This window comes from Galeopterus variegatus, unplaced genomic scaffold (assembly GCF_000696425.1).
Source record: "Galeopterus variegatus unplaced genomic scaffold, G_variegatus-3.0.2 Scaffold3303, whole genome shotgun sequence".
Taxonomy (NCBI): domain Eukaryota; kingdom Metazoa; phylum Chordata; class Mammalia; order Dermoptera; family Cynocephalidae; genus Galeopterus; species Galeopterus variegatus.
Genome location: NW_007729414.1, coordinates 61,107 through 72,457, shown reverse-complemented (window position 1 = coordinate 72,457; position 11,351 = coordinate 61,107). Strand labels below are relative to the sequence as shown.

At 55.2% G+C, this 11,351-nt stretch overlaps 1 protein-coding gene across 3 annotated transcripts in view; it reads left to right on the top strand.

Moving 5' to 3' along the window:
- RANBP1 (RAN binding protein 1) overlaps positions 1-7,063 on the top strand; it is a 9,169-nt gene extending 2,106 nt beyond the window's left edge. For 2 of the 3 annotated variants that reach the window (XM_008584539.1, XM_008584537.1), the window contains exons 2-6: positions 263-399; positions 2,403-2,560; positions 4,865-4,993; positions 5,946-6,011; positions 6,673-7,063. In XM_008584539.1, coding sequence (XP_008582761.1) covers positions 263-399; positions 2,403-2,560; positions 4,865-4,993; positions 5,946-6,011; positions 6,673-6,770 — 588 coding nt within the window. In that variant the 3' untranslated portion in view covers positions 6,771-7,063. Of the gene's footprint in view, positions 1-262; positions 400-2,402; positions 2,561-4,864; positions 4,994-5,945; positions 6,012-6,669 lie in introns of all 3 variants that reach the window. The other variant, XM_008584538.1, reaches the window with a different exon arrangement.
- Positions 7,064-11,351: the final 4,288 nt, after the last annotated feature.

Below are 11,351 nucleotides of genomic sequence, written 5' to 3'. Positions count from 1 at the left end.
GTAGGGGGATCTTACCCCTGGACGTGGTGTTGTCAGCACCATGCTCAGCCAGTGAGCGAACCGGTCATCCCTATATGGGATCCGAACCCGTGGCCTTGGTGTTATCAGCACCGCACTCTCCCGAGTGAGCCACGGGCCGGCCCTTGTCCATGTTTTCAAAGGCCACTCACTATTGGAGATGCCCTCTGCAGGCACTGATGAGCTCTGGTTGCAGGCCAGGCCATGGGTTTCCAGAGTCACCTCTTCACACCTCTCTCCACAGGACACTCATGAGGACCATGATACCTCCACCGAGAATGCAGACGAGTCCAACCACGACCCCCAGTTTGAGCCAATAGTTTCTCTTCCTGAGCAAGAAATTAAAACGCTGGAGGAAGATGAAGAGGAACTTTTTAAAATGTGAGTGGGCTGACGTTGCCCCAGAAATAGGTATCTTTAGGATTGAAGTTATAATTTTTATGGGTGTGAAGGTCTTGTGGTTGTTCCAACAGGCCCTTTGGAATTGTGTGGTGACTAATCCCACATGGAAATTCAACCCATTCGTTTGTCGAATCTTCACTGGGTGCCCCTGCTGCCCTGTGGCCAATTGTGTGGCAGGTGTCCTGTCACTGCTGCTGTGTCCTCTGGGCACATCTCCCCACCGGACCTTCCTTGCCACCCTCCCTCCTAGAATTCACAGGTCACTTCACTGGTTGAGCAGAGGGAGTCTTAACCATTTTTGCAGCATTGACTTCTTTGCTGTCCGAAGTTTGTGAATCCTTGACTCAGTGTTTTTAGTGCACAAAATAATGCCTGGAATTACAAATGAAAACATGTAAATGAAACATGGTGGTTTATTATTCAAAGTTACTATGTGAAAATTACTGTAAAGTTTGGATCCCCTTACTTGACAGCCACAAAAAAAAAAAAAAATCACTGTAAAGGTGCGTTTTTTTGTTTGTTTGTTTGTTTTGTCCTTTTTTTTTGAGACCGGCCGCACCACGCTCAGCCAGTGAGCGCACCGGCCATCCCTATATAGGATCCGAACCCGTGGCGGGAGCGCTGCTGCGCTCCCAGCGCCGCACTCTCCCGAGTGCGCCACGGTCTCGGTCCTAAAGGTGCGTTTTAATTCCTTCAGTGAGGAACTGCAGCAGCAGGTGTGGTTTTGAATTGTGTTGTATGACAGTATCACTTGTGGAGACTGGTATGTGGTCTGTGTTCAGAATCAAAAGAAATGCTAAGTTCAGTTACACTTCAGTAAAGCATACGCTACAAATAAGATTGTAGTTTTTTCTTGTTCAAGTTCATGGAACCCTCCCCCCCTTCAAGTTGATTCAAGATGCCAGGGTAAGGTTTGGTAACTCTGGGATGGGGAGGGAAGCAGAGACAATCACCAACACCATGAGCCCTCCCTCCAAGGACGGGGGGCTGGGGAGGGAGGCCTGGGAAAGAACTACACGTGCCCCATTGGTCCCAGAGGGTGGTGGGCACCCTGGACCACCACAGAATCATCAGATTTCTGCTCTGCCCAGGTGGTGCTGCTGCCACCTTCCTGCCCACATGGGATGGGAATTGCTCCTGGTGTCCTTCCTGGGTATGGGCCTACCCTGAGGCAAGTGAGGCCAGCAGGTTGGACCTTTGCATCTGGGCCCTTGGGCTCCATGGTAAAGCTCTAGGCACCATCCTGTTAGGAAACCTAGTGAGGATGCGGTCCCTTTTGACAAAATGGAATTTGGGGGAGAGAGCAGAGTCTTCTGTGAGAGAGGGGCAGGCAGAGTTCGGTGCAGGGGGAGGTTCCAATCTGAGTCCTAAGGGCAGGACTGCTGTGCTCACTGCTGGGTCCCAGGTGCTGCTGGGCAGCCAGGTGGGGTGTTGGCCCAGGGCCTGGTTGCCTGAGTAGAGGCCTGTGGCCTCCTCTCTGGGTTGGGGGCTGGGGGAAGCACATGGGGCATCTTGCAGTTCAGGGAAGGATTCGGCCTGTGTAGGGTGGGGGTCCTCCGCCTCCACCTGCTCCTACCTGTCTCTGTGACCATTCAGGGCTAAGGAGTGTTTCTGTATGGGGACTGTGGGATACTCAGTGCACTCGGGACTTCTTTACCTACTTTGGGCCTTTTGTCTTTTGATTCAAGAAATGTTGGGGGGAATGTTATGACCATAGACATAATTTTTTTTTTTTTTTTTTTGGTTGTGAAATAAAAGCAATCTGGAATTTGCTGGGCTGTGTGTCCTTTGGGTGGTGTTTAGACTACTAGTTCTTGAAGTAGACGAAGAGAAAAGGCGTTTGCTGAGATGTCAGGTCCAGCAGTGCAGAATTGTGCCATTGTTTAGTGCACAGAAAACAAATGTTCTTTCCAAGCAAACGTTTGGTGTGTATGTTCCCCTCTCTGCACATCTCTGTTTTTACTTGACGGATTTTCTTGCAGGCGGGCGAAGCTATTCCGATTTGCGTCAGAGAACGATCTCCCAGAATGGAAGGAACGAGGCACCGGCGATGTCAAGCTCCTGAAGCATAAGGAGAAAGGGACCATCCGCCTCCTCATGAGGAGGGACAAGACCCTGAAAATATGCGCCAACCACTACAGTAGGTGGTCTCTTGGGTGTGTTTTCACTCTGAACCCTAAAACTCTGCTTCAGGTTGGCATATGGAGTGCACGTTTGTGGTGTGTTTGTTGAATTTAAAATGAGAAATGCATATTTCAAATGTGTCTCTGAACTCAGAGCAGGCCTGCAGCGAAGCTTGTAGAACACGGGAGTGTGGAGTCCAGCCAGACAGGCCCCGACAGGGTGAACGAAGAGCCCCAGGCTGGGCTCGGGACGTGGATGGAGTGAGTGCTTGAGGACAGGTGAGAGAGAGAGAGGGTCTGGGCAGTGTGAGGGCGAGTGTGTGGATGTGTGTGGTGTGTGGGCAGAGAGTGGGTGTGTGGAGTGTGTGGGCAGAGTGTGTGGGTGGTATCTGGGCAGAGTGTGTGTGGTGTCTGGGCAGTGTAGGGCATGTGTGCACGAGGCACCTGGGCAGCAGCCGTCCCACCCTTTGTTGTGTTTTACCCGAGGTTGTCCCCTGAGGAATACGTGGAAGGGGAATGGGCTGGGAAGAAGGTGGCCACCATGTCTTCAGGCACCTGTGAAGCTGCACGGGGAACAGGTGGAGGCCTTGGCCACCCTGCGATGGGCTTAGGAAAGGCCCTCGAGGCCTGGCCTGGATAGAAGTGGCAGTAGGTTGTCCCCAACACTGCTGGCTGCCTGCAGTTGTGCCGTCCATCTTGTGTCGCTCCTTTTGGGTGGTGTGTTTAGAAGCACAGGCATTCTGGGCATCCTTCGGTGAACCTCCTAGTGCCATGTCTGCATTTGCTTGGAGTAATGTGTGTCTGGTGGGGCAGGGCCCCTCATCTGGGGCACAAGGGGTACCTGTTGGTGGGAAGCGGAGTGGAGCAGCCCTTGAGGGTGATGCAGAGGTGGGTAATTGTGCAGAGGATCTAGAAGGGACCCTTCCTTGTACCAGTCACCTCTGGCCGTGTTCCACGAGCTGGCTTCACAGTGTCCCTGCCTTCCCTGACCCCCTGTCTGCTCCTGGGTAAAGCTTGTGTTCTGGCCTGGTCCTCATCCTTGTCCCCAAGCCCAGTTTGAATCATTTCCTTGACTTTCTTCTGTGACACCTGTGCTTCTCCCAGTCTCATCAGGTAGCTAGGTTGTTTCTGTGACAGTCGGCCCAGGGTCTCTGGGCATCTGGGCAGAGCTGTCTGCATGGGCCCTTGGTGGATGCAGAGGGTGGCGGCAGCTGGAGGCCGGGCATCCCAGCTGAGAGTAGGCTGACCATGTGGGGTGTGGATGTGGGCGGCATGCAGGAGGCATGTTGACCACTGTGGAGTTGCAGTGGAAGAGATTCCCAAGCCCACAGTTCTGATGGTGACATGGTAGTGGCCTGGGAGTGGTGTGGCTAGGGCTGGGCAATGGGCCTGTCCTGCGTCCCCAGAGATCTCCGCCAGGGGCACAGGGAGTTCCTGGCTGGGCATGGACAGCAGGGATGCTCCTGTTCTTCGGGGAGTCATCCTGGTGAGTTATCATCTGTAAGGTCATCTCCAAACGAGCAAGCTGTCCTTTGAGGCAGTTCCCTGATTGGCACAGGGTCTACATGGAGCCTTAGGAGTTTGGGATAAGCATGTTTGTTCCAGGCTATGGTTCTGTCTTCCATGACATATAAGTATCTGTCATAGAGCTCCAGGTGTCTGCCACTGGTGGCTTTGTGCCCTGGTGGTCTACCTGGATAGGAGAAAGTGGAGAGTGGTTGCAGGCCTGACCGTGTACCCTCCTGGTGACCACCTCACTTCTTGGCTTATTCCCCTCTACTGACCGCACCTTCCCATCAGCCAGGCCCCCCCAGTGGCGTGGACGAGTGTGGACACAGTTGTGTGTTGGTGCCCTTAGGAAGGCTGAGCTCACTTGGCCTTATGCCTTAACATCTGACCTGAGGCCTCAGGACTACACGGCCAGGGTCAGGACCAAAGGGCTAGGTGTGAGCAGCTGCACTTAGATCAGGGCTGGGGCCTGCTTTGCTCTCGTCTGCTTTTCTGGAGGTGGGAGTCCGTGTTGAGTGGTCCTGAGTAGGAGGCTCAGGAAACCCACGCTGCGATGTCCTCATGGTCAGGGAGCAGGCCACCCTGTTCCCAGATTTAGGACAGTCTTGGTTTTAAGTGAATATGGGGCATTTCTGAAGAGGTTTGGATAAAATCCAGACCCTGTGAGACTATGTCTAGGCCCGGTTCTCAGCCCAAACATTCCATGTGTTGCTTGAAGTGGGTACCTCGGGTCAGTGAGTGGGACGCTGTGTGGCTGAGGGGTGGGTGAGCCCAGGCCCCACAGTCCATCCTCACAGCTTTCTCTCCTGCAGTCACACCGATGATGGAGCTGAAGCCGAATGCGGGCAGTGACCGCGCCTGGGTCTGGAATACCCATGCCGACTTTGCCGACGAGTGCCCCAAGCCGGAGCTGCTCGCCATCCGCTTCCTAAATGCTGAGAGTAAGCAGAAGGCGGGCGGGCGGCCGGCCCTCGCTGACTTTGACTTGCCTGTTTGAGAGCACAGCGGTTTAGTTGCAACCAAATGCTGGTGCTTCTGGGGGAGAATTGACAGTAACTGGGAGGTGTGCGGTGGGAACTGTTTCTGCCCTGCTGTCTGGGGGCCGTATCCAGACTAAAGCCATGAATAGTGCCCTTCCTCTCAAACATGGATGTGTCTGTGCCGAGTAGCTGCTGAACAAGATGTCCATGGAGCAGTTTCATGCCTGGCACTTTAGTTTCCTGTCAAGTTCTGGTGTCCATCGGTGTTGAGGAGCCTGAGACTAACCCCAGGGGTTCCTCCCAGTGCTGTTCCTTCTGCCAGGCTTCTGGCTCACTGAGGTCAGGAGCAGTGACATGCCCTCATGGTTGCCTGTCACCAGCAGGGGCCTTGCAGAGATCCACAGGCCCAGGCTGACCCCTCCCCTGTTTGGCTGTCTTTCCACTCTGGATTGTCAGAAGCTGTACCCAGTGGCTCCTGGAGGAGTTGGTGGGTGCTGTGGCCCAGTGCCCCAATAGCTAGTTGACTGGTGCTAAGTGAACATCTCCCTTGCTCTGGGAGTGGGACCATCCCAGCAGACCTTCCCACATGAGTGGAGAGTGGAGCCCCTGACCAGGAGGCCCCTGCCCCTTGGTTGCTCAAGGGCCTGCAATCTCTACTGCTCTGCCCAAGATGTTATAAAATCAGATAAAGGGAAACAGCTCAGCACAGTCACCAGCCTCGGGAGGGACTGAGTTAAAGGTTATCACACAATCCTGGCGAAAGCCCTAGGCCCATGTCAGATGGCCCAGCCTGTCCTTAGGTCAGAAATTGCCGGGGCACGGGCCTTCTGTAACTCCCAGCTCTTTAGACCTGCCGGGATGTGTCTCCTTCCCTGCTTCCGGCTCTGAGGTTGTCATCTCTTTTTTCCTGCAGATGCACAGAAATTCAAAACAAAGTTTGAAGAATGCAGGAAAGAGGTTGAAGAGAGAGAAAAGAAAGGTGACATGGTGCCCATGGGTGGGGGGCTCCCTTGCAGACTCACTCTGCACCCGACTGTATCCCCAGGCGGGTGCTTTTTTCGTCTGCCAGAGAAACATTTCGGGATGCTGTGGCTGCCTTGACCTGTCAAGGACGATGCAGCTGCCCGGGGACACAGGGTGCTTCCTGGGGAGCCCTGAGCACATGCTCACAGGTGCTGGTCTCACATCCGGTCCGTGCAGGTGGCCGAGTCGTGACACTCTGACAGGAACCCACCAGAGGCTAACGGTGCTTCAAGATGGTCTTCGTTTTCTCTGTCAGAGGACTCGGTCACTGCTACTCCAGGGCTGGATGATGGCTGCGGTAGCAAGTGACCAGACGTCACTGAGCAGCCCCACTGAGGTCTAGACAGTGTAAATGCGTGTTTATTTGGCCTCCTTTGGTCACTGGGTTATGAGAAGACAAGCTCACCCAGAGGTGGTCTTGGCCTGTTGGGAGTTTGTCCCCAGGGTGGGTTGAGGCTGGCCCAGCTGGCTGCTGTGCACTGGAGCCTCTAGAACCCAGGCTGGGGAGAGCAGTGGGCGGTGCTTGGGATGAGGCAGCTCTGGGCCTGGCGAGGGCAGTGTGGTCCATTGAGCTGTGCTGGCCTCTCTTCTTACTGTGTTCCCTTGTGTTTTAGCAGGATTGGGCAAAAATGATAATGCTGAAAAAGTGGCTGAAAAGCTAGAAGCTCTTTCAGTGAAGGAGGAGACCAAGGAGGAAGCGGAGGAGAAGCAATAAATTGTCTTATTTTATTTCCTTTTTCTTTCTTTTTCTTTTTTTAATTTTGTCTAGCCCTTCCTGTTCGGTTTGTTTTTATTCTGTTTTGTTTTTACAAGGGACTTTATATAAAGAACTGAATTCCAACATTCAGGTTGTTTTTTTTTTTCTTCTAAGTTTTTGCCCTGTTGAAGACAGCTCCAGAAAATCCATTCCCCAGTCATGAAAATGTACTGTGCTAACTTTCTTTTCCATAGTGGAAACACTTATTTATAGTCATCAAAAAGTGAATAAAAAACCACATTTGGAACCTGGATCAGACGGCAGGACTGCGTGTGTGCGGGCCCCGTGCTGAGTGGTGCTGGCTTCCTGCTGGCTGCTGGGCTGCTTGCCTCCAGTGCCTATCCAGATCTCTGTGGTGATGGCAGGCGTTCGCCTTACCACAGCCTGGCTCCTGAGGAGACTCATGCTGGCATTGCCAGGGTTGTGCACATGTCTTGCTCTGGGCTTTGGGGAAGTTGTGCTACTGCTGACCGTTGCAGTTGTGGTGTGTCTGAGCTGGTGCTTGTGGGGCAGCTGGTCAGGGGTGCTTGGTGCGGGCAGCAGTGTAGGCTCTGCCGAGGGTCTGGGTGGGGCTGGTCCTTGGGGCTGAGGTGTGCTCTTCCTTTTGAGGCCTAAACAGCTGTCACTTTGCCCTATGGTGAGAGTAGGTAGGCTTTGTGCATGTGTGTTTGGGGGAGAGGAAGGAAGCCCACCAGAGTACCTTGGCTTTGGTACTGGGAGGCAGTAGTGAGCTGTGCGGGTCTCCAGGCTTTGGCCTAAGCCATCTTTGGTGGGCCCTTGTTAGCAGAGCAGCCAGGATGGCCCTCAGCCCTGGTGGAGGGAAAGGCTGGTGTAGTACGGGGCTGAGCCCCGTAGCCCTTCAGTTGGGAACCCTGCCAGATGCCCCCCTCCACCATCCTCAGAGAAAACTCCACTTGGGCTCTTGATCTCCTGAACTAGAAGTCTAAACTCAGCTATGTTGGAATTGTGGACATCCGCAGTAGTTTTAAATAGATGTTTTCAAAGATGTTATTTGGGGGGTTGCCTTGTAAAGTGGGGAGTTTTCAGTGTACGGGAGAGGTTTAAGAGTATGTGGTCCTGGCTCTCGTAATGTGTGTCTTGGGGACACTGGGAGAGACCAGGAGGGCTCTGAGGAGCTTTGCTGGCCCATCCCTCCAGTGGACAAGCAGCAAGTATGACCCTGGAGTGGCAATGAGGGACTTGGTCACTGTGGCTGTTTGCCATTAACACCTATCAGAGGTGCTTTACAGTGTGGCACCTGCCTGCCATGGTCACTACTTGCTCTCTGACCATCAGCCTGTGTCTCCTACCTACCAGCCAGGCTCAGGCCCTGTTCTGACTTACCCCACATGTTCCTCCTGTCTGATTACCGTATGTCTGGTTTAAACACTAGTTGGTCCCACCATGGGATTCATTTCCAAAGGCAGCTGTTCTTGTTTTTTTTTTTTTTTTCTCTCAAAAAGATGACAGGTAGGGGGATCTTAAGCCTTGACTTGGTGTTGTCAGCACCACGCTCACACGATGAGCTAACTGGCCATCCCTATATGGGATCTGAACCCGTGGCCTTGGTGTTATCAACACCACACTCTCCGAGTGAGCCACGGGCCAGCCTGGCAGCTGCTCTTGTTTTAAAAGCCCAGCTGAAGACTGCTGGCCATCTTTCTTGTGTCCTGTCAGCCTGAGGCATGGTCGCTGCTGCAGGATTTGTTGGTAGTGCACTGGTGCTCTTTCCACCCAAGGAAGAGATGAAGCTTGTGCATGGGGTGAGGTCCTGTTGCATAGGAATTGTGACCTTGCAAACCACAGGGGGCACCTCACTGTGCTGCACTCCCTGTAAGCCCCACTCTCCAGGCCAGTGGGCATGGGTGTCAAGTTGGATGGGCTGATGCATATGAAAGGCAGGGTCCACCGCAGGCTTGACCTTCAAGGGAAACCCTTGGCAGTCACACACCTCTTTTCAGCAGAGAATGCGTGTATAACATTATGTCTTTGAGTTCCAACAAAACTCCAAGCACACTTCCTTCATCTTGGCACAGGAGAAGTGTCTCCAAGGGGGATTCCCTGACAGTGGGAAGGCCCCTGGGCGTGGTTGGAGGACAGTGCCCTCCTGACTCAGATTGTGTTGCAGAGCACGTTCAAGGCAGAATGTGCTGCAGAAAGGGAGCCGTGCAGGGGACAGAGTGTGTCCAAGTTTTGGCCCCACTGGACCGCAGGGTTGGCTGAGCAAGGATATCAGCGGAGGTACTTGTGTGAGCCGCCCAGACTGGTGTGTTCTCAGGTGGGCTCCTTTTGGCAGAGAGGTCATGGTAAGCCAGAATGGGGTCCCAGTGGGCACTGGCCATGTGGGAAATGCACGATGTGCAGCCTTACATCCCAGGCCTGTTTGCTGGGCTGCAGATTGGGGAGGCTCCTGCTTTCTGCTGAGGTTTCCTTTTCCCTGAGGCCTTAGCTCTCCTTGTGGGGAGGACTCCAGGACTCAGCAGCGACGTTGGTGAGTGGGGCCTGCCTCAGCCTCCTGGTGCTGCTCCCACCAGCTGCTAGGCCACTGTTGCCTTGTATGGCCCTGTTTGGGGAGGTGAGTGCCATGACCTCGCTGGTAGTCTTCTGTAGCTAGGTCTGTGCTACGTGGGACCCCTCTGCCCAGGCATCTGCATTAAAGAGAAGGGATCCCACCAAGTATACATGAGTGCTGTTTCTTCCCATGACCAGCATTTGGCATTTTTCTCCATGGCTCTCAGCCCAGCAGAGAAAGATGACTCCATCCTGGCACCCTTCACTGAGCACAGGCATGGAATCAGACCTGGACCCTGAGGGGTTCCATGCAATGGAGCTCCTCCTCTTGCTGGGAGAGCTGCTCCTGATGGGGGGTCTGGGGCTTCCATGTGCTGGGCTGCAGAATGGCAGGAGCAAGGGCCAGGCTGTGGATGAGGCACCACTGGGCCGGAGTGCAGTGTTCCCAGCCTGGGGGCCACTCAAGGCCACCAGGGAGCTGAGGTGAGGAGGTGTCTGCCCCAACTGCAGTCCACTGTTTGCTCACCATTGTGTCCTGAGACACCTTCACTGTCTGAGACCCCACCAACTGATCGGGAACCCTCACACTGGGCTTCCTGCAGTGGGGCATCCCACAGAGCAGAGGTTACAAGTAGGGTTGTTTGGGAGAAAGCCCATCACCATTTCTGCTGTTAGGTAGCTAGCAGCATTAAGGGACCGGTCCCTGCCCCCATTCCAGGCTCCTTTCTCTAACAACCCACAGCCCTGGCCAGCCTTCCCTGAGGAGCTGGGGCTGGGTGCTTCACAAAGCAAGGAGAGGCCTCCAGGCCAAGGAACCTCAGGCCTATGGCAGGGCGGCAGGGAGGAGGTGTGCTCAGCCGCACCAAATTCTGGCTGTAGAGCAGATTCCTAGGGCCAGGGAGGGTGAGGACCTCCCTACAGATCCCCCCTGGGGAGGGCATGGACCCCCTACAGATCCCCACCTGGGGAGGATGAGACTTCCAAAGGTCCCTACCTGGCGAGGGTGAGGCCCCCCCAAATCCCTACCAGGGAGGGTGAGGGCCACTCTACAGATCCCCACCTAGGGAGGGTTGTAATGGGTCTGGGTTTCAGAGAAGAGTGTGCTGGGGGCGTATTGAAGTGGCCAGGAACAGAGACTCTCGCTGGGGAGGCTGTGGAGCTTAATCCAGGTCCCTGCCTGCCCTGCCAGACCAGCATAGCTGCCTGCCCAGCAACGCCCACATCTAGGGCGGTCCTCAGCGGCTGATCCACCTTAAGCAGCAGCAGTATTAGGGCACTGGCGGGTGGGATTTCCTGCAGGAGATAGGCCTGCACGCCTGGCCTATCCTGGGTAGGGGCAGGGTGCTGGTTCTTCCCAAGGGGCATCCCTCTTCACGGAGAATGAGGGCCTCCCCCGGCACCCGTGGGTCTCCCACTGACACGTGATCCCAAGCCTGAAGCGTGGGCCAGGTCACAGAGGGACTGGCGCCCCCTGCCCTCCTTACCCTGCCCACAGGCTGAGCTTGGTCCAGCCTAGCGGCCCAAGGGCTGTGAGTGGGCAGGGGATAAACAACCATGATGCCCCTGCAGTGTCACGACCCCTCCCACCCTCGTGAATGCCGGGGGTGGGGATCCAGATGAGAGGGGTCTGGACCTGTCCAGGAATAGCACGGAGCAGGGGCCATCAGCCTACCCCCAGAAAACCCTGAAGGTGTTGGAAAAGCAGCTGTTTAAGAAAGGGGTGGGGGGGAGAAAAGGTCTGTGCAAATAGAGGCCCAGGAGAGGACTCCCCCCACCTGCGGCCCCATGCCACAGCGCGGGGGCCTGCAGGATGGGCGCAGGAGGGCCTGGTCTTCACGGTGGTGCCCACCCTGGGGCAAGACCTGCAGGGTCATGCTGGCTGCTTGGTCTGAGACAGCCGCAGGCACCTGCGTGGCTGGGACTCTGAGGCTAGGAGTGACCCCGCTCCTCAGAGGGCCCGGAGAGCCGGGGCGGACCCCGAGGATGGGTCTGCAGGCCGGACGCCCCGCCCCGCCCCGCCCCGCCGCG